The sequence below is a fragment of the Balaenoptera acutorostrata genome, chromosome 3 (assembly GCF_949987535.1).
Source record: "Balaenoptera acutorostrata chromosome 3, mBalAcu1.1, whole genome shotgun sequence".
Taxonomy (NCBI): Eukaryota; Metazoa; Chordata; class Mammalia; order Artiodactyla; family Balaenopteridae; genus Balaenoptera; species Balaenoptera acutorostrata.
The window spans coordinates 172,596,222-172,623,157 of record NC_080066.1 but is presented as its reverse complement, the minus strand read 5'-3'; the positions used below and the strand labels follow the sequence as shown (position 1 = coordinate 172,623,157).

At 40.2% G+C, this 26,936-nt stretch overlaps 2 protein-coding genes across 18 annotated transcripts in view; one reads left to right on the top strand and one right to left on the bottom strand.

Annotated features, from left to right (window-relative positions):
* The window catches only part of LOC130707616 (cyclin-Y-like protein 1), a 49,473-nt gene extending 34,829 nt beyond the window's left edge, over positions 1 to 14,644 (top strand). For 4 of the 5 annotated variants that reach the window (XM_057543293.1, XM_057543294.1, XM_057543292.1 and 1 more), the window contains 6 exons: positions 1,827 to 1,862; positions 4,067 to 4,118; positions 5,014 to 5,133; positions 8,948 to 9,114; positions 12,421 to 12,583; positions 14,136 to 14,644. In XM_057543293.1, the coding sequence (XP_057399276.1) occupies positions 1,827 to 1,862; positions 4,067 to 4,118; positions 5,014 to 5,133; positions 8,948 to 9,114; positions 12,421 to 12,583; positions 14,136 to 14,252 (655 nt within the window). In that variant the 3' untranslated portion in view covers positions 14,253 to 14,644. The remainder of the gene's footprint in view (positions 1 to 1,826; positions 1,863 to 4,066; positions 4,119 to 5,013; positions 5,134 to 8,947; positions 9,115 to 12,420; positions 12,584 to 14,135) is intronic. The other variant, XM_057543295.1, reaches the window with a different exon arrangement.
* LOC103017035 (forkhead box protein N3) overlaps positions 1 to 26,936 on the bottom strand; it is a 269,854-nt gene that overhangs the window by 41,754 nt on the left and 201,164 nt on the right. For 3 of the 13 annotated variants that reach the window (XM_057543298.1, XM_057543296.1, XM_057543297.1), the window contains 3 exons: positions 8,786 to 8,838; positions 8,047 to 8,192; positions 5,104 to 5,224 (listed from right to left, as the gene is read on the bottom strand). The exons of 3 other annotated variants lie outside the window; for them this stretch is intronic. In XM_057543298.1, the coding sequence (XP_057399281.1) occupies positions 5,104 to 5,224; positions 8,047 to 8,192; positions 8,786 to 8,838 (320 nt within the window). Of the gene's footprint in view, positions 1 to 5,103; positions 5,225 to 7,623; positions 8,193 to 8,785; positions 8,839 to 9,781; positions 9,964 to 21,344; positions 22,200 to 22,242; positions 23,638 to 26,815; positions 26,881 to 26,936 lie in introns of those variants that run through there. 7 more of the 13 variants (XM_057543299.1, XM_057543307.1, XM_057543301.1 and 4 more) reach the window with 7 other exon arrangements.

Below are 26,936 nucleotides of genomic sequence, written 5' to 3'. Positions count from 1 at the left end.
CACAAAGTCCACCCGCCTGCCCCCGCCTCCAAGACACAGTGTCTGTGTGTCTGTCTGTCTGTCTGTCTCTCTCTCACCCACGCACACACACCTTTTGACAAGATGGGGAATGATGTGAAGCATGACTATATGGACAAAAGCATCCCGAGTGATTCTCCGATCTTAACCCTAACTCATTCATCCCTAAACTTTGCTGCACGCTGCAGTCATCTGGGGATCTTTAAAAACAGTCCTGATGCCCAAGTCATACCCAGTGCCGGTTAAATCAGAACATCTTGAAGCAGAAGCCAGGCAGTTTTTAAAGCTTCTCAGATGATCCCAGTGTGCAGCTGAGCTTGGGAGCCACTATTTGGTTAGAGGGCAGGAGAAAGAGAACTGCTTCTGATAATTAGTGGGACCTTAGGTAAGTCAGTTTTAAGCCTTGGTTCCCTTATCTGTAAAATGGGTTGTTTAATTAAATGTCATCTACGGTTCAGTGGTCCTTTCCATCATAAAACTTGTAATGCTGTGATTTTAAAATCCATTTGAAGATGAAACTTTGAAGCGCTATAGAAGTATCCATCTTTGATGCTAATGGTGTTACAGGCCTTTATACAAGTGCTAAGATTCTATAGACCTATTATAAAATTCAGATTTGCCTTCCCTCAATTATTTTGAGTTTCATTTTAGACACTGAGAACAAAGGGGAGCATATAACTTAACCAGAGAACCCCTTTGTTGCCTAATATACAACATCTGTGAATAACTTAGGAATATAGTAACTTAAAAAAGACTACCGGGCTTCCCTGGTGGCGCAGTGGTTGAGAGTCTGCCTGCTGATGCAGGGGACACGGGTTCCAGCCCTGGTCTGGGAAGATCCCACATGCCGCGGAGCAACTGGGCCCGTGAGCCACAACTACTGAGCCTGCGCGTCTGGAGCCTGTGCTCCGCAACAAGAGAGGCCGCGTTAGTGAGAGGCCCGCGCACCGCGATGAAGAGTGGCCCCCGCTCGCCGCAACTGGAGAAAGCCCTCGCACAGAAACGAAGACCCAACACAGCCAAAAAAATAAATAAATAAATAATTAATTAATTAAAAATGAATATCTGCTTTAAAAAAAATTGTCTTTAAAAAAAAAAAAAAAAAGACTACCTAAGGACTTGTATCTATCTGTTCATTAATACTTTATTTAAAATAATTTGGAAATACCTGTCATTAATAGTATACTGTGTAGTATTATGCTGTATTATTAGCACTGCTTATTTCAGGATAGCTAGACCTATCATCAGTTTTGTGGCTATAAAATTTTGCTATTAAATTTTCTAATTATGTAAAAGTGATTTTAAATCATTTTGGTATAGAGCACTTTTATTATTTACTTTTAGGGAAATAATGGAAAACGGATTGGTAGGTGGATAGCAAACTAAATCAACTGAAATGCAGGGGCTAACAAAAAAACCACACACACACACACACCCCCACACACAAACAACTACTATATGGCTTAAATTGAAGCATGTGTATAGATAGATATAACTTGTACAGGACAGGAGGTTTTGTGGGTAGAAGGACAAATGACAGGGGAAATATGTAATAATTTATATATTATAATAATCAACCAAAACATGCCTTCAGCATATCTAGCATTTTGGGTCTCCTAATTTTGCTAAAAGCTGAAGAACCTAAAACAAGGGGGAAAGCACCCATGTGGTACTGTTCTGAATTCGAGGATTTCGGGGCCACTGGGCCTCTGGAAGGTCTTCCCTCCTTGCTAACCCCTTTTTAAAAATGTCTTCAGGCCTGATATGATAAAAATCAGTTATTACAATGTATTTTTTTTCCTCCACAGTATGACCTTAGCAATATATTACCACATAAAGAACAGGTGAGCTCTTTTAAAACCTATCTTGTTATTCCAGCTAATTAATTTACAAGGTATCAAGTTTAGTGTTAGGTAATAACTATAGATGTTACTGGCATAAGCTTTTATTATTCGAGTGCTTTTATTACAATATAGAAGTGAATCATTTATTTTTATCTTAGGACCCTTAATTCTTAGGTTACTGAGCATCCCAAAGAGTATTTGTTTATATGGGTTATATTGATAATTTACTGTATTAGAAATTGAAATTGAGAATTTAAAAACTTAAATCCATTGTATGTTAAAACAGGGTTTGCCTTAGCACTATTGAAATTTTGAGCTAGATAATGCTTTGTTGTGGGGTGTCGTCCTGTGTGTTATAGGATATATAGCAGCACCCTTGGCCTCTACTCACTAGATGCCAGTAGCACCTTCTTCCCTCCACATTACGACAACCAAAACTGTCTCCAGCCATGGCCAGAAGTCCCCTGGGGGACGAAATCACCCCTGATTGGGAACCCCAGTGTTTAACATAAGTCATTTTTTTTTAATGAATAATAACTATTTTCCACAACAAAAAATATTGAGAGAAAAGTATCTCCTTAATAGAAGGCAGCTGATTCTCATATCTATTCTGTCTTCAGTCATTTGTTTTGAAGAAACAATATGAAGAAGATCCAGCTGCTTGCAGATATATAGTTGGAAAAAGATGTATTTTTAAAGCCTTCAGATAATTTGGTATATTCTTTGATACTGTACCAAAAGTCTGCATGTGCTAGTTTCTTAAATTAGTTAAAATGGAATTCTAAATCATATCAATGAACTTGTAATAAATACTATGTTAAATTAATACCCATTGATCTGTCATGCATACTGAGTAGATCTTTTTACCTGTACCTGACTTTATAATATTATACGTTGGTCATTTGGAAAGTATTGGTTCACATTTCTTTAGACAGTGTCAAAAACTCACTTTTGTTATTAGTATCACCACCAGTCTTACCAGAAAAGTCTTTTAAGTGTTGAGAAGTTGTCAAGTTCACAATAGAAGGTAGAAGTTTTCCAAAAATCCTGATATTTTTAGCTTGATGGCTTGAATTTTATCATTGGCAACAAATAACTTTAGAGTTATTTTCCTTGAAGTGACAGGCTCACTTTGTTCATTTTTGAAAGAATGACTGTGTCAGTTGTACATTCAGATAACGATGGTGTTCGATGAAAAAAGTGTTTCAAATAAAGATGGTGTTCTATGAAAAAAATGACTTACCGCCAAGTCACAAGTGCTTTTCCTTAACACAGCCATATTTCAGTATGTAAAAGTGCTTAATGCATACTTTCCACTTATTCAGAATATTAAAAAGAAGGACCAAGGTTTAAGAACACTATTAATTTTTACTCTTTTATCAAGGATGTTCTTAAAGCAGATTTTTAACTGCAAGTGGCAGTGAATAATTGAATGACTTCTAATTCAGTTTGGTACCACTGCCTTGATTCATGCTCAGAAACCAGCAGTTTTACCCACTTTTGCTTTTATACATCCATAGCAAATGTCACACAATGTGAAGGGCAGGTAGTGTCTTAGTATTCTTATAAAAGCAGTTTTGACCTCTTGGGCCTCCTGAAGGAGGGGATAGGGGAGAATCCCAGAGGCCTGCAGACCACATTTAGAGAACCACTGTTCAAATGAGCGCAGTGTATTAGTGTGGTGAAATTTTAAATTAAAAAGCCTGGTTTCTTTTAAAATAAAAAGACAATTACATTTTTAACTCAAACTATTTAAAAGAGACAAGAAGAAATGCACAATAAGAATATACAGAACTAAAGAGAAAAAAACGGGAAAAAACCATGAATCTCATATTCACATTCATTGAAGTTAGAAGAATTTATTGCCCACCACCACTGCTTTATAAAATGTTCTTGCATATTCCAGTGTGAGGTTAGAGGAGTGAAAATATATTGGTTTACTAGCATTGCCTGTTAGGGAGGGTCAGTGCTTATAGAGGCAACTCTGGCTGGTTGTTGTAGAAAAGATTTCACAGAACTTGATGTGCTGAGTAAAAACAGGTCAGGAAACCTTTCGAAGGGTGGAATCCAGGAGAAGAATTGATAAAACTGTTTGCTTTGTTGAAGGTTAAGCTTCCTCTACCCCTCTCTCTACTCCTAGCAGATATTTTACTAAGATAGTAACTCCTGAATTAATTTTTTAAATACACATTCTTATTTTATAGAGCTGCAGATAGATCCTTGGATATTTTTGATGAGAGATTACATCCACTCACAGTAAGTGTCAGTTTTATTGAAGTTGTCTGCATGAAGTCAAATTCATCTTCCTTTAAGTCTTCTTCCCCACGCCATGTTGTGTCTAGTCATTTTCCCGAAGGCGTGTTGGATAAGGGGTTGATGGATATGAACCGAGTTGCACTTTGTATGAATAGTGAGCAGGTAAGTAAACATACCCAAGTAACAGAAAATGTATCTTTTTAAAGGATGATTTTCCCTAGCATCAAACAATATAAATATTTGTAAATAAACCTAATATGATAAGGCCTGTAAGAAGAAAATTAGAAAACTGTTTAAATTTTAAACGAATTAAAATGACAAAGTTTTAAAATTCACTTCTTCGGGTGCTCTGTAGCCACACGTGGCTGGCGACTGCTGTACAGGACAGCGCATTCTTAGAGCCCTATGGTTACAGGACACTGGGAATGTGTTTTCAAAGTTGATGACAGAAAAGTATGACATATGGTGATCAGCAAGACTTTTGAGCCTAAAAATATTGGGTTGGCCAAAAAGTTTGTTTGGTTAGTGAATATATTGTTCAATAAAATGCTTGGTGAAAATGAAAACTGTGTCTTTTATTTTTCCTTAAAACCAAATGAACTTTTTGGCCAACCCAATAGTTTACATTTGGTTAGAATTCTGTGGGGAGGAACGTGGAAATACATAAATTTTCTGCGGTTGTGCCTGTATTTTTCTTTAATGAATGGTGGTGAGTACTGGATCACTGTGGTATTTTAGGATCCCATTGTTTATATTTAAAAGACTACAAGACATGTCACCCAATCAAAATTATTTTAAGGGGCACGTGGGCCCAAGTGTGAAGACTGCTATCTTAAGGGTACTTTTAAGTATTTTTCTTCCATGGATACTTAAATTGCATTTTTTCTCCTTTCAGCGAGAAAAGATTCCAGAGGAATACTTCGAGCATGATCCTGAACACGAATTCATTTACAGATTTGTTTATACTCTTTTTAGTGCCGCACTGCTAACTGCTGACTGTGCAGTAGTAACTTTGGTAAGATATTTTTTCTTTCATAAAGCATCTGTAGAAATTTCTGTCTTGTACACATGGTATGGTCCTGTTTTTCCCAAATGAAAGTAGGTTCCTGAAATGATCATTAGAACTTTATTAAGAGAAAGCTATCAAAAGAAAGTAAAGTATACACATTTGAGCTTTAATAATCATTATGATTTAAAATGTTGCCATTGCTTTTCTCATCACAAAACAATTGCTATTAAAGGCAGCAGGAGAGATTTCTGGTTTCTCCTTCCACACCTGAGGGGACACATGCACGCACAGTGCACACACAGACGACGCATGTTGTGGTGGTAGGGCGGGGCAATAACTGAACGCTCTGGTCCACAGGCAGAAACAGGTTCCGGGTAGTTTGAAGCTGAGTCCCAGACTGTACTGCCTAGGCAGTTCTGATGTGTGTCCTGATTGAGAACTACTGCCCTCAGTTCTCTGTTCCTTGGGTAATGGATAATGGTGTTAACCATCCCTGCTGTCCTCTTATTGCCTGCATGTGAAGTTGCCCAGGACTAGGGTGCCAGTAGGACTTCAGAAGGCTTTACTCTAGTTAGCCTGCTAAGCTACAGCTGTGTAAGGACCTTTTTGTCATCCATTCCTAATTCCTATGGTAAGATTTTATCATTTGAATAATAAATCATATTCAAGTGAGAGATAGTTGGGATTGTTTTACTCCTCCCTATAGCAAACCTGTAGGGGGGAAAGTCAGCTGCGTGGTCTGCAGGGAAGGGATACTTAGGCCACTCACTGCCTGCTCCTATCAAGGCAGAATTTAGGACAGGAGGCTTGTCCTTTTGAAAAGAGACCCCTCAGTGGGTACTGGATCAGACACAGGCCTTTTCTTGGAGCTACAGGCCACTTGGAGTGCTTAGCACATGCTTGAGAGAGGCAGGAATGGTGCTTGCATATGGAGAGCTAGGAAATGCAGGAAGGAGAGTATTTGGGTTGGAAGAGGGGCATTTCTTTGTAGACAAGTTAAGCTTGATGTACCTGCGAGACAGCAGAATGGCAGTGTCTAGTAATCATTTGAATATATGGGATTGGAGCATGAATCTGAGCTAGAGGGAGGGAATTAAGTGTAGCTGTTCAAATGCAGAGAAAGTATGTAAAATAAAAAGTGGGTAGAAGATAGATCTGTAGGGACTGTCAGCACTTAAGGGACAGATCCCCAGAAGAGTGGCTACAGTGGTAGGAAACCCAGCAGAGAACCCTAAGAGATACCAGGAGAGGTTCAAGAAGGAGAGTATGGTCCAAACGCTAAATGCTACCAAGAAGTTGCTCATGTCATAAATACCATGTCACTGAATACCTACTGTGTCACTTTTCTACATGTGGGGGGTGGAGGAGAGAACAAGTTGGATAAATAAAGTTCTTGCCTTTATGGAGCAAGTGTGGAAGACGTAAAATTTTTTTTTTTTTTTTTTTAATCGGAGTACAGTTGATTTACAGTGTTGTGTTAGTTTCAGGTGTATAGCAAAGTATAAGTGTTTTTTTTAATGAGTGTGTTTTAAAAGATGACTATTTCAAGTAGTGGTAAAAACCATGAAGAGAAAGCAAGGTAAAGGGATAAAGTGATTAGAGGGGCTTACTAGAAAGCTCAGGAAGAGCCTCTTTAAAGAGGTAATGTTTGAACCCAGGACCTGGCTGAACTGAGGAAGATCAGGTACGCTGGCATTACGGGCAGAGGGGACACGTGCAAGGCTCTGAGACAGGAACTTGTTCTGTGTGTTCAAGGAAAAGCAAGGTGGCCATTGTGATCCGAGCGGGGAATGAGGGAAAGAGCATAGGTGATGAGGTCACGGAAGGACAAGGCCGTACCGCACAGGGCCTCGTAACTTGCAGGCCACGGGAAGAAGGTATTTGTTTGATGGGAAACCTCTGGCAGATCTGGAGCAGGCGCATAAAGTACTCTTAATTTAAGAGGCTCTCCTGGCTGCTTTGGGGAGAACAGACTGTAGTCTGTTGGGAGGCAGAGAAGTTAGGCAGTGGCAGCGATACAAGTCAGAAGTGACAGACAGAAAAGCGGTCAGGGTACCAGTGAAGGTAGAGATAACAAGAAGTTCTAACAGATTGGAGCAGGATACACTCAAGTGCAGGTTTTTGGTCTCAGCGACTGGGCGTGTGGCAGTACTCTTTCATTTATGAGGGAAGGCCTGGGGAGTGGAGCTCTGGGACGAAGAGCTCTGGGTTGTTTGTGTGAAGGCACCGGTGACCACGGCAAGAGTAGTCTCTGTAGAGTGGTAGCAGCAGGAGGCTGACTGAAGTGGGTTAAGGAGAGGATGGGAGATGAGGAGCTGGCCTCAGCCCTGAGGACGCCGTCTAGGGGCAGTGGGGGACAGGCTGGGGACATGGAAGCATTCCCACTGGAGGAAGCCTCTGACAGAGAGGGAGAAGTTGTTCAAAAAGAGACTAACTGTGGGCACAGTACTCTGCAGAAGTGAGGTGGGATCAACTTCATTCATAGGAGGGTTAGCTTCAGTGAAAAGAAAGAAATCTCGCTTCCTCCGAGACAGGAGGGCAAGTGGGATAAATGAATATCGGCACGTGTACCAAGTTTGCCAGTACAAAGGTGAGAGGAAGTTGAGAGATTGCCAGTGTCGTTTCAGTGCCTCTGATTAGTCCCATAAAGTAGAGAGTTGAACCTTGCGGGGAGAGTCGTTCTTAGGGTACTAGAGAGTGCTGAGTTCTTTGGGGAATGGGAGCCGAATTTCACTAAGAACATACAATCTCAATACCCGTGTTTGAAAACACAGTAGAGTTTGGAGGGCATGGGCGAATCTGAGCTGTCAATCTGATAACCCTTCAGAGAGTAAACAGACTCTTTAAAACTGGACATTTTTCTTTTTGTCAAATGGCATATACACTCTTCTACAGAGGTAACAACAAATCACAGCTTACCTCTCTAATCTTTGCTCAGCTGTTAACTCCACCCAGTTCTTTGTAGGGTAGACATTTGATACATGTAAAAGAAACCATGAAATCATCTCACAAACCGGCAGGTTTAGAGGAGCCCCAGGGATACAGACACAGGCAGGTCTTCCCACCTTAAAACCAAAAGAATTGACTAAGCTGCAGATTATGTAAGACAGAAATGAATAATGAAATGATAATGGAGATGTGAAAAATGGGGGATATGAAAAGGACTACCCTTTGTATGCATGTGTGTTCCTTAAAAAGGCACTAAAATATGGGAATACTTGCCAGCTAGCTGTCAAGCCCCTTTGGACTGCCTGTCCTGCTGTGCCACGCAGCAGCCACTGGGAGGCTCTCTTGACCACCAGTTTTTATCTTCAAGTTCATGCCACAGAAGGACTGGTGACACTGAAGAGAAGGTAAAGATGTGCTCAGGCTTACCAGAATTTTACACACTCAAGCGTTATGTAAAATCGCCATGCAACCACCACCAGTCTTGTAGTTAACATTGCACGTGATAGGCACTCAAGCATTTACTGAACAGTTGAAGTCGACACTGGGCTGTATGTGCTGCCCTTGACAAGTGGGAAGGTAATAAATAATACAATGCGTGTCTTTAGAATGCCCTTTGCTGAGATGTCCTTTCATTCCTGTGACCAAAATTGGGTTGGAAATTCACACGGGCAGAGTAGAAATATCAGACTAACAGAAATATCTGACTTACAACTGTGACCTGGCCTCTGGCCTTGGCTTGGCTGAGCAAAGTCTTTGTAGAACCTAGGAATAAAAGGGGTGTCAAAAAGAGATGAAATCTGTCATTCCTAACAATTCTTATCACAGCACTTAAACTGAACTAAAATCAAAGATCAGTGCTCTACTTTTGCAGGTTTACTTAGAAAGGCTTTTAACTTATGCTGAGATCGACATTTGCCCCACTAACTGGAAAAGAATTGTTTTGGGAGCCATTCTTCTTGCCTCCAGGCTTTGGGACGATGATGCTGTACGGGATGTGGAGTACAGCCAGATCCTCAAGGACGTTACAGTTGAGGACATGTGAGTTTGTAAGGTTACCGTGAACTTTCTAACCATTTTCCAATACCTCATTTGCTCTCATAAAGTTTACATTTTTAAGAAATGTTACATTTTAAGAAAGGTTACCTTGTGCAGAGAGCTGAAATAGACATAAAATTACAGACTTCTTTCTATCTAGCTGTAGTATAACAATTTGTATTTCCCCTCATTAATTGGTAGGTCTTGATGTGTTATTGTTGTAATATTCTGCTTGATAAATTGAAATTATTTTTCTGGTGGTTTTTGCCAAACATTTTACAAGCTCACTACCAGAACAACATGGTACAGTAAGTAACTTCACAGCTTTCTTAAAGCTGTCTACCAGGTCCAGTCCATTTTTAAGGGGCACATGCCTGGTCTTTGCAGCAAGTGGCCACTGTTAAGGTCTTAGGGCCTCTAGACTACTGACAGGTTATAATTTCAACCTGAGTCACACATTGTGTATTTGCTTTTGCTGGTCTTTTTCTCCTTTTGATCTGAGGTTCTGTTGTTACAGAAACTATGATGTACAGGTAGCCACATATAAAGGTTTCAGATCCCTGTGTTCCTGTCTCCTCCCCTAAAGTCTGCTGAGTTAGGAAACACCTACCTCTCAGGTAGTCCAGGAAGCATCCCTGGGGCCTCACCCAGGGCACTCAGCAAACACAGCGGCACTTTGTGGGGCCTTGAGTTAACTAGGCAGGTTCTCCTCACAGATGGCATGCTCACATGGGCATGAAACGCCAGGCTTCCAATCTGGCTCTGGTGAAGGGCCCCAAGGGTGGGAAGCAGGATGAGCCAGAGAGGTAATTCCAGCAGACTCTCGAAGTGCCCGCTTGACAGTGAACCTGTCTTTGTGGGTGGCATTCAGGAAAATGGGAAAGAACACCTCTTGATTATATTGGACAGCAGAGGCCGATCAAGATGGCAGGCAGGGGCAAGAGTTTGTTTTTGTTACCTTTGCCCCTTACTCTGGATAATTCACAATTACCAAAGTGCATATTTACAGCTGAAGCGAGGAAAGTTGTGACTAAGAGAAGGGACCAGTGACTGTCAGTAGCTGTCAAAGTGGCTTTTGGTGAAAATGCCCACTTTGGTGATCATGTAAACCAGGTGGTCATGGTGATATTGCTGGTAGCAATCTTAGCAAACAGTGTAACAGCAGATAATGAATTTGAAATGAAGAGAAGTACTTTTGGAAGTTGCAGAAACTAAAGTGACGTTGACCAACACTATCATCAGTCTTTAAACTGGTCCCTTGAAGGAAGGAAAATTTGTAATCGTGAACACCATCCCTGCCATGATGGCAGCTGAAATTTTCTCAGAATCTGCAACTGAGCTGACTGGGGCTCTGGTTCCAGGTACAACATCCGAGAACATGCAGGGAAACGTGTGGGTGTTCATAGACATTGAGCCCAGGAGCATTGGCGGCACTGGCCAGCTATGAAGAAACTAATTCTAAACAACGCTTTTCTGTGTAGAACGGAGAATCACCAGGAGTTATGTTTATAATAGGCTGCTTTTGTTTATGATCTTTGGGAGTTGGAAAGCATTACAACAAAGTGTCTAATACACATGTGTTTCATCCCTCTGCTGTTGACTACTATTTGTAATGGTCTCATTTTGAGTCTGAATTGAAAAATTGCTGTCTATCAGCTTTTCCTTAAAACTTTCTAACATCTCTGTGTCTTGTTAAATATATATTTCCCTTCAAAAGAGTAAGTTAAACTGAGCAGCTGCCGTTCAGACAGTTTGCTGCGCCTGTAAGTGGTAGGCTCTTCAGCCACCTAGCCATTTAAGAACAGCAAAAAACACAGAAGATGCATATTCTGTAGGCATAATGCTTTTCTTCAGTGATGAAAGCTCTATTAATAGACATGTTAATCCTATGAAGTACTGTATTTCCACACAATTAAAATGTATTAGTGGAGAAAATATAAAAGGGATCGTGAAGTGCATTTATTCCTGTAGTAAATTAAGTCCTGATTAGCTGATTATCAAAACATTATCTGATTTACATTTCTATCGACTTCTGGCCGTATGAACAGGAAATGAATTTTGGAAGTAGGTTCAGTTAGGTTTAAAGTTCAACAAATGAGAAACCTCATTTCTGCTCATACTCTGCTCTCCATACAGGAGAACATGGAGCATTTGTTGATTTATCCAATGGATAAAATATTAACACTTTAAAACCAAGAAACCAAATGTATTGTAAAATAAGCCACTTGCATGTTTGTTTGGGTATTTATCATTTTTATATAATCAACTCTCTAAAGTGATTGCTGTGAAAAGTGGTAAGATTTACTCTAATTTTATATTTATTTACTTAAACATTTGGCAAGCAAATGGCTGGATATGGTCATATAGCAGAAGCCTGCTCCCAGCACTCTACTTTCCCACTTCATTGAATTCGCCCTCTGTGGGCGTGTGCAGTCTGTCCTGGCAAGGGGCGGTAGGTCTGAACATTCTGGGCTGCTCTCCTAACACCGGGGGAAACAACTGCTCTATCAGAGGTCGTGTCGTAAAGTGGGTTTAGTCTAGCTGAGACATAATCTTACTGCCTTCCTAAGCTTCAAAAGTGCATCCTGTCCTGTCATGGTGACGACAACTCACCCTAGTAAGGTTTTAAGGTGAACAGAAACTTGCATTATGCCCTTTGACACAGCCCCATGCACGGGGTGGGGGTGGGGGGATTCCCTTTCCCATCGAATGTAGCTTATTTATTTATTTACTTGAGATGAATCCTTGTTGCCTCAAGAGTTTTCCCCCCTCAGAGATAACAGCAGTGGCTCTCGATGGATCCCTTGGTTGCCGTGGTGATGTGCCCACGCCTTGTGTTGGCTCGTCTCCACCTCAGTGAGCCCCTTCCTGTCCTCAGCCCGGTGCAAATGTCTGCAAGCTCTTCAGAGCTAATAAACAGCATCCATCATTCCTTTCATCTGATCACGATAGCGGGGCCTCGTGAGTGAGTGTGGAGCATGACTCGTACAGCTGCACTAATGGAACTCTGAAGACTGAGCCCCTGAGTCAGCAGCATGAGTGCATAAGAGGGCCATAACCTCTTCCCCCGTGTCCCAGACTCAAAGTGCTGGGACGCAGAAAGGACCACAAATAGCTGTACCTTGTTTGAACATTAGGGTATTAATCCAGCTGGGTAGCCATTATTTGTTTCAAAACAGTATTTAGAGCCATCCTAGTAGCTCAGAATGGTATTTAGAGCCATCCTAGTAGCTCAGAATGGTATTTTTGAAGATAGCCCAGTTGACTAAAATTGTCCTGTGTTGGTTTTGTCTTCTCCTCCTCCCCCAGGAATGAGATGGAAAGGCACGTCCTGGAGCTACTTCACTTTAATATTAATGTTCCTTTCAGTGTGTATGCCAAATACTACTTTGACCTTCGCTCCTTAGCACATGACAACAACCTGAATGTTCTATTCACTCCTCTTACCAAACAAAGAGCACGGAACTACGAGGTAAGGCTGTGAAATCACTAACTGGGGTTTTCTGTCAGCCACCGAAGCCACATCTGTAGCTAAATTATATTAAGCAGTGATTAGGAAAATGGAAAGCTGTTAACAGTTTGAAGAGCTTATTGACCCGTTGGCATCATATTTCCTGTGTCTTTTATGGTTTATACAGGGATCCCACATTATAAAAAAAAAAATTGTCTCTTCTGTAACCATAATTCAGAATACTTTAAATCATATTTAATCTGTTCTTAATGGTTTTCCATTTGAACCTCTACACTTACATATAACCATACATGAATAATTTCTTAAAATTGTATCCCTAATCATATGTACCTACATAATCTACTTACCACTCTTAACTGTCTTTTTTTTTTTTTTAATAATTGATGTTTTGGACTATTTCTACTGTCTTGATATTTTGAATAAATAAATAAATGTATTTATTTATTTATGGCTGCATTGGGTCTTCGCTGCTGCACGCGAGCTTTCTCTAGCTGCGGCGGGCGGGGGCTGCTCTTCATTGCGGTGCGCAGGCTTCTCATTGCAGTGGCTGCCCTTGTTGCAGAGCACGGGCTCTAGAGCGCAGGGTCAGTAGTTGTGGCGCACAGGCTTAGTTGCTCCTCGGCATGTGGGATCTTCCCGGACCAGGGCTCAAACCCGTGTCCCCTGCATTGGCAGGCGGATTCTTAACCACTGCGCCACCAGGGAATTCCCTCTTAACTGTTTTTTACTCAGCTTGCAGTTCGTGTGTGTGTGTGTGTGTGTGTGTGTGTGTGTGTGTGTGTATGTGTATCACAGTTCAGTCCCCTGAGTTTATTAGACAAAGCATCCGTGGCTAACCTGAGAGACCTATACTTGGAAGGTATAATGTGGATTCAGATACTGGCTGTAGAAAGTACATGAGTTTTTAATATAAATGGTAACGTACATGGAACAAAGTAATACTTATGGCTTATGATTTTTGGTGGGTATACAGCAAAATTCACAACTGAAATGAACACATTTAAAATGGATACTTTCTGTGGTACCTTGGTGGTACTTTAGAATAAGATGTTTTTCTACCATAATTTATGTGCAAGTGAAATAGCACCTTTCAGCGCTTGTCATTAGACCTCTCCTACCTTCAGCACATACCTACCTGATTAAAATTTTCTTAGAGTATGTAATAACTAATGAAAACTGAATAGAAGTTGAATAGCTGAGTAAACACTGATTTTGCCCAAGTGTATGTCCATTACGTTTAAGGATCACGTGTGTAGGTAACAGATGATATTGCTATTAGGAGCCTATCATTAGGAACCCAATTTTTAAGTAACTCTAAGTTATTAGGGCAAGTTACCCCTTGCCCCAGCAATCTAATCATAGCCCTTAAAGGTTATTACCTTAGGGAATTGTCAGTTAGTGTAGATATCAGCTATCCAAAGTAGCAGTAACTATGAACTATCTAAACGAATGTAGATGTGTGGCTTATCGATGATGCTTTTTTTGTTTTTTTAAGGTCCGAACATTTTTTTTTCCCAATTATACCTATGTTCTACCTGATTGACTTTCCTAGGCCATTTCCAGATTGTGTGACGACGAATACAAAGACGTGTGTAGAGCTGCTATGAGAAGGTCTTTCAGCGCTGATCATTTCATTGGTATTCGGCGCTCCAATGCCATCCTCTCTTAAGGGAGAAGTGAGGGGTTGTAACATCATAAACCCCTCGAAACAAGGACTGGAGAAATAGCACCTCTCCTGCTCAGAAACCAGCAAAGTTAGTATTTTCACCTTAAAGAAAGACATTGAATTCAAGAGACTCATGGACAAGCGAAGATTATGCTCATAGGAAAGAACGGGACCTCGTCAATGTAACACGCTCTTCTGTCCTTTTTATTGTAAACAGAGTTACAAAAACCACTCCAAAGCTAAAAGCTCCCAATCCATGCACAGATATCTGCTCCCAATCGACACACAGATATCTGATAGCTGAGAACTATGTGAGGTTTTTTAATTAATAGCTTAAATTTTTAGACTTTAAAGACTTTAGACTTTAACTATATAAAGACTTTTAACTATTTAAAGACTTTAGACTTTAACTATATAAAGACTTTTAACTATTTAAAGACTTTAGACTTTAACTATATAACTTCTATGTTTTTCTTGCCTCACTGTCCCATACTGCTGCATATTCCTTTAGAATCAGTGCAGTATTACCATCAAAAAATGGGACTCCAAAAAAAAACAAAAAAAAAACAAAAAAAAGAAAAAAACAAAAAAAAACAAAAAAAGAAAAAAACAAAAAAAACAAAAAAAGAAAAAAACAAAAAAAACAAAAAAAAGAAAAAACAAAAAAAACAATAAAAAGAAAAAACAAAAAAACAAAAAAAAAAACAAAAAAAAGAAACAAAAAAAACAAAAAAAAGAAAAAAACAAAAACAAACAAAAAAAGAAAAAAAACAAAAAAAGAAAAAAACAAAAAAACAAAAAAAGAAAAAACAAAAAAACAAAAAAAAAACAAAAAAAACAAAAAGAAAAAAACAAAAAAAACGAACAAAAGAAAAAAACAAAAAAACGAACAAAAGAAAAAAACAAAGAAAAACGAAAACAAACAAACAAAAAAACAAAAAAAAACAAAAAAAAACAAAAAGAAAAAAACAAAAAAAACGAACAAAAGAAAAAAACAAAGAAAAACGAAAACAAACAAAAAAAAACAAAAAAAAACAAAAAAAGAAAAAACAAAAAAAAAACAAAAGAAAAAACAAAAAAAACAAAAAAAAAACAAAACAAAAAAAAAACAAAAAAAACAAAAAAGAAACAAAGAAAAAAACAAACAAAAACAAACAAACAAACAAACAAAAAAACAAAAAAAACACACACAAAAAAAACATGGGACTCCTAACAACTCATAAAGCCAAACTTCGGAACAGACTGTTGTAGCATCGTTAGGTTTTGCAGGGTTCTTCCTCCCTACTATATCATTGAAGCTGCTAGTCATTATTGGCAATCAATTTAAACCAAAAAGCTGCTGAATAACACATGTCATCCAAATTCTTTGCAGGCAGTACTTATTAGCATATTAGCATGCTTGCGATCATAAACAGAGAAAGTAGGTTATTTCCTTCTATTGGGTCCATGCTGCATTTCTTGTTAACTATAATGGTGCTTCTGATTTTGTGATGATTTTCCTCTTTGTTCTATACTTGTATTAAAGGATATTTTCATAATTCCAGCCAACATGGTGGTCCAGTAATTAACAAGCCGGTGATGAAATAGAAGGTGTCCCAAAAGTCTTACAACAATTTTAAGCTTTAATATAGTGTGCTTGGATACTCCAGAACACTGTCGCAGAAGTATAAATGCTAGACTGGCAAAACATCACTTGAAACTTTAATCGAATTTCTTCTAAACTCATTTACTTTTGTACATTTTAAACATTAAGCTTTTATTTTTTAATTTTTTATTTTTTTAAATTAATGAATTTATTTAATGGCGTGTTGGGTCGTTTCTGTGTGAGGGCTTTCTCTAGTTGTGGCAAGCGGGGGCCACTCTTCATCGCGGTGCGCGGGCCTCTCACTGTCGCAGGCTCTCTTGTTGGGGACACAGGTTCGAGCCCTGGCTTGGGAAGGCCCGTGAGCCACAATTACTGAGCCTGCGCGTCTGGAGCCTGTGCTCCGCAACAAGAGAGGCCGCGATAATGAGAGGCCCGCGCACCGCGATGAAGAGTGGCCCCCACTTGCCACAACTAGAGAAAGCCCTCGCACAGAAACGAAGACCCAACACAGCCATAAATAAATAAATACATAAATTGTAAAAAATAAAAAATAAAACAATAAACGCTTAACGTTTAAAATTTACAAAACTAAATGAGTTTAGAAAAAATTCGATTAAACTTTCAAATGATGTTTTGTAAGTTTGTGGCATTTATACTTCTACAAGTATCAAAGCTTAAAATTGCACTAAGACTTGAGGGGATACCTCCCCTCCTCTTTTTAAAATAGTCCTTTGCAAGGCTGGGCTGCTTACCTGCTTGATCACCTAAGTTTCTTTTTTCTAGATTTGGTAAAGGAATTATGAACAACAGTGTTAATTCACATGTAATAAACTGAAAGGAACTGGACCCTAATAGTGGGGACAGGAGAGTAAGTGATACGAAACAGCTTTTCTATCCTGTGTGTTAACCTGGCTGTAGGTGTCTCACTTCAATTTCTATTTAAGAGGAAACATATAAACCTTAGGAACCCTTACCTCAGGCTTTAAAAGGCGGGAGGTCCAGTAATCAGTCTTTTTGGAGATTGGTAACGATGTCACCTAAACTTGAAATATTAAAAAAAAAAAAAAAAGTGTTCTCAACTATGTGAAATCTTTCTCCTCCTACCTTCTCAGATGTAATCCTAGGAATTTTGCCTGTAAACAAAGCATTTCTGGGCCAGAAGTACTTTCTCTCTTTATAGCAAGGCTTCACATTCTACTGAGTGCTGCAGGTTCCATCATTTTTAAGGGACAGAGACATAAATGATAAATTATGGTATATAAAATACTACAATCTACCACCTCAAAAAATATTGTTTATGGAGTTTGGAGCTTGGAAATTCAAGTACTGATTGCAGTTTTATTTTGAAAAGAATGCTACAACTTACGTGGTTTTTCTTCCTCATGTTTATATTAAAAGAAAAGCTAATAAACTCTATTTTAATTCAAATATATGGCTACTGTGTTTGTAACACTTCTCACTATTCACATAACATTACAACTCTGCCTAACTCAAATGTTTTCAGTCAGCTCTGATAGTCGGGCCTTAAAGCATTTTCAAACTAACCATTCATAAGTTGTTTTGACCCCTGCCTTTAGTTAAGATGTAGACATTTATTTCTTCAGCTTACGCTCTTTTCAACCTGAAGATAATCTAGTACACTTAAAATCACTGGCTACAGTGCTCAGTGGCATAATGCATTAGATGGCATTTTTGAATTGTTTGTTATGGTGCCAAGATGGAAATGCACATTGAAAGATAAAAGTAGGTAAATACACAGAGAAAGGAATTACAGGAATACTGTAGAATCAGAACTTGTTTGAGGGTTTCAAGCAATTGAACAGGGAAGAAAATGGAAGAACAGGAAGCAGTAGAATTGTGGTTGCTGTTAGGAGGGTGACTTTTACACAAGCCACGTCATTTGACGTTAACCTGCTACTTCACTTAGCATTCAGGTGGAAATACACCAGATCGCTGAAGTTTCTTTTAGACCCTAGCCACCGCACTTGAGCAATATTCCATCAGTCCTGATAGTATTGCCGTAGTATTTCATCCACCTTAGTTACCTTCCTAAGGTCACATCTTTAACTTTGTTCTTGTGAAGTTGCTGATGAGGAGAAATGATCTGATTTAGTACAGAAGGGGAAAAAAATCTATCACAAGTCACTGTTTATATCAATAGTTTGCACCGCGTAGTAATATGCCAGTTACTAAGCAGAAATGCTGACCTATCTCGAGTGGTCGAAGGTTTAAATTTATTTATTTATTTATTTTTGCTGTGTCGGGTCTTCGTTTCTGTGCGAGGGCTTTCTCTAGTTGCGGCGAGCGGGGGCCACTCTTCATCACGGTGCGCGGGCCTCTCACTATCACGGCCTCTCTTATTGCGGAGCACAGGCTCCAGACGCGCAGGCTCAGTAGTTGTGGCTCACGGGCTTAGTTGCTCCGTGGCATGTGGGATCTTCCCAGACCAGGGCTCGAACCCGTGTCCCCCTGCATTAGCAGGCAGATTCTCAACCACTGCGCCACCAGGGAAGCCCGGTCGAAGGTTTTTAAAAAAAAAAAAAATTGGGGGTAGGAACATTGGGCATGACTGTAGCTTCAAGAACAAGTTGGTAGAATAAGGGGAATCGCTAAAAATTGCTTTTCCCCTTCAGCTTTAATTCTAGAGGCAATACAGCCATTTTAATAAATGGGAAATTGAGGCAACTTAAGGTAAAAATTTAAACATCACAAAGTAGGTTCTCCAACAAATATGGGGCATGGAAACTAGTTATTAATAGGGTGGCAACTATGGCATTTTTTTCCAGATTTTTATACCTAGGAAGGGTTTGTTCCCTAAAGTAGTAAGACTATAAAAGAATATCTGACTACCTGAACTCAAATTTTATTTTTTCGCTTTTAAAAAAAAATGATTTTTCTCTATTGGAATACTGACATCTGTGCAATTTTAACTCTGGTATACCGTGAACTGAACTTTATTCTTTACAAGGAAAAGACAAAAGTTTGAAATGTATGTTTGAACCAAATTAAATTGCCATTTTTGTATGTTAAATTCATGTGGTTGACCCTAAGACAACTTCTTAGGGCCCAGTGTTGCTGGTTAAGAGAAATGTTTTCCACCCTGTATCAGAGTCCATCATGACCCTATTCTTTCACATTTACTCCTAATGTACGCTGTATGCCCATTATTGAAATTCAACAGCACTAAATCCTAGTTTTACAACAGGTCAAATTTCATTTCTTAGTTTTCCCATTCTATAAAATATACCATTCCTTGATTTTTGAAAAATGCTGAAGCCAGTATTTACTGGAAAACAATTCACTCTGTATTCAGGTTATGCAATGTTTTTGGAAATGTTTACCTATAGCGTGTAGGTTAGCTAAAATCTTTCATCACCCAAGACTTCTCTCTAACCACATGTAAAATGACTACGACTGTTCCCTCACCCAGAAGCCGCATTCTTGAGTATAGAGCTATTTGGTAAAGCACTTGACAGCTGGTAGGGGCTCTCCCAGGGGTAAGTGCTAATTTCTATGCAGAATCTGTAGATTACACCCAGCATCTATCAAGTTAAGGATTAGATCACCTAAAATCTGAACTGTTAGCCACTCACCAGCCTGGCCAGCCTGACACCGTGCCAGCAAGAATACAAAAGATCTAGGAGCCCTTCAGAGACACCTGGTCCCTTGTACACAGGTGCAATCTGTTTGGCTTCTGAGGCAATTTCCACTAGTCCATTTTAAATGGGTTTGGCAGATGAGATAACATGTACTTCATGTGAAAGAAATGTTATGAATACCAGTTTATGGTTTAGGATCTCTAACATGCAGAAAGAACCAGGAAAGTGAAGTAGTATAGAAATTAAGAGAAATCCAGAGTCAAATGTAAAGAGGTTAATGTTCTTTAAAAAAAAAAAAAGAACAGGTTAGGTGATTACTTAACTGCTATGAGGGCAGCTAAATAATTTGAATGTGATTAGAGAAAGTCAGTGACAGCCTCAGAACCTAAGGTCCTCAAGAATATGTCGATCTCTACTTCAAGACCTCAAATTACTCTGCTAGCTTTTTCTTACAACATCTATTCCTTCATCTTACCGTTCTCAATTCTACTGACCTTTACTTCTAGCTCCCCAGATGGTGGCCCTTGATCTCCTCGCTGTGGGAACCGACTCTTCCAAACGCAGGGCATCAGTGTTTTGTCCACCTCCCACTGCCCTCTCTCAACAAGGTCATCTCAGCTTCACCCTTTGACTCTCTGCTCGTGTCCAATGTGGCAGTGCTTGATGTTGGTTACTACTGTGACCCATTTCTAAAACACTATCACCAGGTTCCAGGAAATACAGGATTTATATGGCTCACGGGCTAACTGGCCCCTTGTAATCCCCTTTAATCAACTACTTGAGCCCTCCTGTGTTCCCACAAAGTAGTTGTTCCCAATTTGCTGCACTCACTCCCCTGATCTGCCCACAACCCTAGATGTATCTCCTCAGGCTAGGCAGCAACCCCACCTTCCAAACTCCAAAACTCATTTCATCTGGCATTAGGAATAGATGCCTCACTTCTTAAGGTAACCCCTCTCATCTAAGGGAGAGGATTCCATCCCAACTCTTCAAATCAAATTTCTATATCCAACACCCCCACCACCAGGATGGTGGTGAGGATGGGGCAATTTGACCTTCCTCAGCCCTTGACATGTCCTAGTGTTTCTCAAGATGTGGTCTCCAGACCACCTGCCTCTCATGGGCTGAAAGTCCCTGTAAGAAATGAAGCTTCTCTAAATGCAATGTGGAATCCTAGAACAGATAAAGAACATCAGTGGAAAATCTGGTGAAATCCAAATGAAGTCTGGAGTTAACAGTAGTGCGTTAATGTTGACTTCTTAGTTTAACAAATGTGCTATGATAATATGTTACTATTAAGGCAAAATGGATATATCTTTGCAACTTTTCTGTAAACCTAAAATAATTCTAAAAGTTTACTAAAACAGAACCAAAAGACCTAATTCTTGGATCCCAAATTAATCTCAATTCCTGGAGCTGAAGCCTGGGAATCTACATTTCTAATAGGAACCCCAAATGATTCTTATGCAGACACAAATTTGAAAACTAGTCTTTCAATTCCCTTTCCATTCCATGCCTGAATGGCTGCTTCCTCCTTGTTTTACTTACCTTAACCTGATTGAATCTTTTAGATCCTCTCAACCCTAAACTATAAGTACTATCATTATCCCCCTTTCACAGATGAGAAAGTACTAAGATGCAGTACACAAATGAAGTACTAAGAGCTTAAGTAATTTGTTCAGGATCAACAGCCCATGAATGATGGAGCTGGGAGTTGAATCCCTAATCAGTCTAGCTCCCAAATCTATGCACAGAACCATTCTACTTCCTCTCATTCTGTTGCACGTAAGAGCTCTGTGACTAAATCACGAAAAGAAGCATTATTACCTATTTCTCCAACTTCCTAAGTCCAGCAGTGCCCCCCTTTTCCACTGGGGGGAATGAACAACGAGAAAGCATTGGGAAGACGTGCCCACTAGAGACCTGTCCGGGTCAGGCACAGCGGCTCTTGCACCAGGATCCAGCTCAACTGCTGTATTTTCTGTTCTCCCAAATGCCCTAACATGTACCAATCTAATAATGCTCATAGTACTCACTTTGATGCTAACTTAACTATCTCAGGTTTACTAAGCATCGGGCCAGATTGTCAGGGAAGTGCCAACTCTAAATCAATTTACAGTTGGCCCTCCGTATCCACAGGTTCTGCATCAGTGGATTCAACCAACCATGGACTGAAAATATTTAGGGAAAAAAAGTTCAGAAAGTTACAGAAAGCAAAACTTGAATTTGCTGCACACCACCAACCATTTGCATTATATTTACAACTACTTACTTAGGATTTGTATTTGGTGTTATAAGTAATCTAGACATGACTTAAAGTATAAAGGAGGGTGCGGGGGAAGATGGGAGGATTGTGCGTAGGTTATATGTAAATACTGCACCGTTTTATATAAGGGACTTGAGCATCCATGGATTTTGGTATGGGGTGGCACGGGGGGGGAGGGAGACGACTGGAACCAATTACCCACAAATACAGAGGGAGAACCATATATCCTCTTACCTTATCTGGGTTCCCTGACTTGTATTTAGACCTTAATACAAAGTTGTGGACCTAACTGCTGAATGATGAAGTTTTGGGAGTTTCTGACTGCAAACCAGACACACACAACAACAGCAGCACTTCTATCCAAATTGCTTCAGTACAGAGTATAGATGGAGGGTTGATAAAATAGAACACAATCTCAGGTAATGTCTCTGTTCTTATGTGTATTTTCCTTCATTTCTTCAAGTGAATCATGAAACAATCACAGGATCAGCAGGAGAAACCTATGAAGTATATTCAGGTAAAACATGTTTTCATTAGTTCTCCTTCTGGTGATTGGAATTTCTTTGATTTTATTATCCATAAAAACGTTGCCACTTATATTCAAAGTACATCCGAGAAATCTGATCATGAAGTTAGAATGCACATACCTCCTTCAGATACTCTTAGAAAACAGTGTCTCTCCATGAAAGCATGAGAAAAATACTTGTACAGCATCTTATTTGCTTTACCATTGCTTTAATGCACTTTAAAATTTATCTACATTAATTGGGAACAAAGAAACAAAAATAGACATTTCTTTGTTTTTCATAAATAACTACTCTCCATATTTGATAAAAATCTCAAAGCATTATTTTAACTTCCCACAAATATAATACATACAATTTTTTTTTTCTGAAATAATAAGGTCAGCAAATTAAGTATCTTGACACTAATATAACCACATACAACTGCTATTCTACTGACTTCCAGGAACAAAACAAAAACAGAAAACTTCTTATCAAGATGCTCTGGGTTTCCTTTTGCTAGTGTTAGGGATCTGGAATTATAATCACCTGCCAGTAATAATTTTATAGATTCTAGTTGATTGTCTACAAATAAAATATCGCTGGCTCTGCTTTGTGAGTTCTGGATTTGACATGACACTGACAATACCGCATGGGACAGGCACTATACACACATGGAAATCAGAAAAAGTACTGAATGCCCTGGACTCGAACTACTGACTCAGTATGTGCCTCACTTGGCTCAGTAATAAATTCACCTGCACCAAACCCGTATCAAAAGTCACTACATCTCTCATATATATAATATATATTATTTATGTACACACCCACAACACATACACACTATACATACAGTTTGTAACAACATGAAGTAATATTGTCTTCAAATGATGTACCACAGACTGAAATAAATCCTGTAATTGTCATCAAGCTGCTAGAAGCTTTTGAGAGTTCTGAGCCAGGTTACTTAGTTACTTTCATCCTGCCTACCCTTCATTCACCCTGCTTTAATGTCTTGGTAGCTTTTTCTTTCAAAACCACCCTCCTCAACCCAGGCGTATTTCTTTCCCAGGATCACTTGATTGGACTTTGGAGGCAAGAAAGGGCATGCAGGGGGAGCAGGAAATCCTCAGCCACTGTACCTCACACCTGCCTAGATTTGTGATGTTCTCTGTCCTGTTGGCCACATTCGGTGTTAGAAAGCAGTTATTCAAAGCTTTGTCCCTCCTACCCCCCTTGGTCTTTCTGTAGAGCACAAAAGTGAAAGAAGCCTCTTTAGCAGGGGCAGCAGTTCATTAAAATATACAACTACATTTCCTAGCTCTGGGGTTCCCATTCTGTACTTGAGACTGCAGGTCACGGATGCTGTTATTAAGGTGCGGTGTGGGATCCATGAGGTTTTCTCCTGGCAGCCGCTGTCAGGATTAGTGCAGCCCTAGCCCAGGAGGAAAAGGCCTAATGAATACCAACTTGGAAACAGTGGTGTCAGCACGTTATTTAAGCTTGTACATTGCTCACAATTACACACAACACACACACAGGCTTATCACTGGAAACGACTACGAGAAAACATGACAAAGGTTTGCAAGGATAAACCAATAAGGCACCAAGAATACTTATTTTCAGCCAATTTAGACAACTTCAAAGTGTGAGGTTAATAATAGAAATTAAAATGACTTCCTAAGTCTTATCAACTGATTTACTGAGAGGTTACCTATTAGTTCCTTCTAAATCTTTACCCCCTAATCTGTGATGGGAGACGTTGCTTACAATTGAACCACGAAAGGGACAGCCCAAAAGCTGTACATGTGAAACTAAACTGGGCCTTAAATCCTCACTAAAATCACAGAGCTGGCTGTGAAGAAGCTGCTAAACCACCCCACAACCTTCCATTTTATAATTGTTTTCACGAGTATGGATTGTTTGCCTAATAAAAATAAAAATCAGAAGAAAACAGCATATGAGATGGAAATAGGGGGCGACCATAAATAGATGGGCTTCTCTGCCCTGGGTAGCGGGAGGGGTGGCTGAGGTAAGACTTGAGGGAAGCAGGTGGGCTTCATCTTTGAGGGAAGGGAGGGGGAGAGCAGCGGTGAGAACAGAGGCTGAAAACACAGGCAGCTCTGAGAGTTGGCCTGGACCTAGACCTCCAAATGCATTACCTGTATTGCCTCTCCTTGGCTTAGTATCCTTTGTCTTAACTGTCTTTTTTTTTTTTTTTTTAAAGTAAATTGGTTGTTCTTTTTAGGTTTGGTATGTTGCCAAAATGAAAAATAGTTGTTTTAACAGGAAGAATTAAATCACTTCAACCACATCATCCCACAACTTTTAGATACATTCTGCATCATCTTTACACTCCTCCACAAAAAAAAAAAAAAAAAAAGGAAGAGGAAAAACCCAAATTAGGCACAATGACCTAAGGCAGCAGAATAATCTATGTACTTTCTGGGAAGACATGTTAACTGAGGGAAGAGGTCAAGGTGATCAGAAAAGTTCCTCATTTGAAAAACAAGAGAGGAACTGGCCCTCAGGCAGGGGATCTATTTCAAGGTTCTAAGAAGCTTCTGAACAAGTAGAGGAATTAGATGTGCAAAAAGTTCTGTAGCTCTGTGTACAAGGTTTTGTCGAATATACTGAAATTTTGATTCAGAGGATGAGTGTGTAAGAGCAGTGCATTTTTATAAACGTGAATAGCTTTTGAAAGTCCATGAAAACTATAACACCACTACCTAGCCACTCCCTTCTCTTCAGAGTCAAACGGATCTTCTACTACCTTTCTCAGAATCTCCCCACAATTCTGCCCGGAACACTTTTCTTTCATCTCCCCATCTTCTTTCCTGCAAGGAATTAGGGAAGCTACCTGAAACGGACATGGTGACTTTCCCATCTCCATCCTGGATCCTCGTATCTCGCCACTGCTTTCGAAGGCACGTACGTCACATATGACTGTCTGTGCACTTGTTAATGACCTGTGCCTTTGGGGTGGGTATCATGACTTTGTAAGCTTGGCTAAGTGAGCGTTTCTGCCATTGATGTAATATGACGCATCTTTGGTACTGAGGCCCGGAGCGACACTGTGATGGAGAAGGGCACAGTTAACCGTGTCAAGGAGTCCATATGGGCAGATTTAGGAGCTGCAGGGCCAAGAGCCTTGCCCTACACAAGCAGCACCCCTCAGCGAAGTGTTCCCTGACTCCTGACTTCCTCCCCACAGAATCTGAGCCCTTCTACAGTGGCACAAACCACCCAGGCTTCTTAGTGATTCTGTCTCCCAGCTAGACTGCGATGTCGCAGCTAGGGTACCTGGCACATTGTAGGAAATTAAGGAATGTTCGTGAAATGTATGCATGTAATTCACTGTTATGGGCTGAATTGTGTCCCCCTCTCCAAATTCATATGTTGAAACTCTAACCCCCAATATGACTGAATTTGGATACAGAGCCTTTAAAGAGGTAATTAAGATTAAACGAGAAGTAAGGGTGAGGCTCTAATGCAACAGGACCCTAACAGGGCCCTAATCCGATAGGACTGGTGTCCTTCTAAGAAGAGGGAGAGACCAGAGGAAGCACACGTACAAAGGAGAGGCCATGTGAGGACACAGAGAGAGGGTGGCCACCTGCAAGCCAGGGAGAGGCCCGGGAAAAATCAAGCCTGCCGACTCCCAGCCTCCAGAACGGTGAGAAAATGAATCTGTGTTGCAGAAGCCCCTCGGTCTGAGGTATTTTGTTGTGGCCGCCCTAGCTGATTAATACATTAACTGCCCAAGCATCCTGTATTCTGAAGTGAGGACCCTGGGGATCAACTCTGGCTGCTGAGAGAACTTCTCAAACATCCCGAGGTTGGTTGCTTAAGGTTAATCCTCAACAAAGGGAAGCTGTATCCCATCTTCTGTCTGTCCTTTGTCACCAATGTGGCAAGTCTGGTTAAGGTAATGCATTTCACCGACCCCCACTTTGCCAGGGAAGGTGAATGTCATCATTGCCTAAGATCCTGCGCCTCTGGGAAATTACTTAGCTTGACCGACACCACCATATGCCCTGAGACCTTGGCACCTGTACCCTCATGGATGATGGCCCTTCTTGGGCAAAGAAGAGTCTCAGAGGGGAAGATGTGCACTCAGCCTTCGACCTCCCACTTGATGGCCACGAATACTTGCATATGTAACCTAACATTTTCTTGTCCATTGCCTCGTTTTTTTAAATGGTTGTGCTGTTGTCACGGACAGTTCCTTTCCCCCTCTTTGGGAACTGACCCTGACTTGCAATCTGGAGACCCTTCCATCTCCCCATCCGTCCATGTGCTTCCAAGTGACGCTTCCACCCCCCATGTAAACCAACCGGCGCCTCCCATTCCTCTGATTACGGTCCTGGTTCCAGATGGTCACGTGATGCAAGCTGGTCTCATTACAGTGCTGCTCGTAACTTCTTCTGGGAACACTGGGAAAACGCTAGAGTCAAAGTTTGTAGCCCAAGAGGCTGCAGGCAGCCCCTCTGTAAATTCAATCTGACCCTCTCCGAGCCTATTCCCACCAAAGGCAAAGCTGAGTTGGGGGAACAGAGAGAATAGGTATTATTATTACCATGATCCGACTTTGTCTGTTTAACTCAACTCACCATCTCTGGAAAGCTCTCCAAGCTCATCTTCTTTCAAATGACAGCCAAACCACTAAGTGGGCATCCTAGGACAATGGGGAGGTTGGAATTTCACTGACACACAGAAATCATCAGTGATATA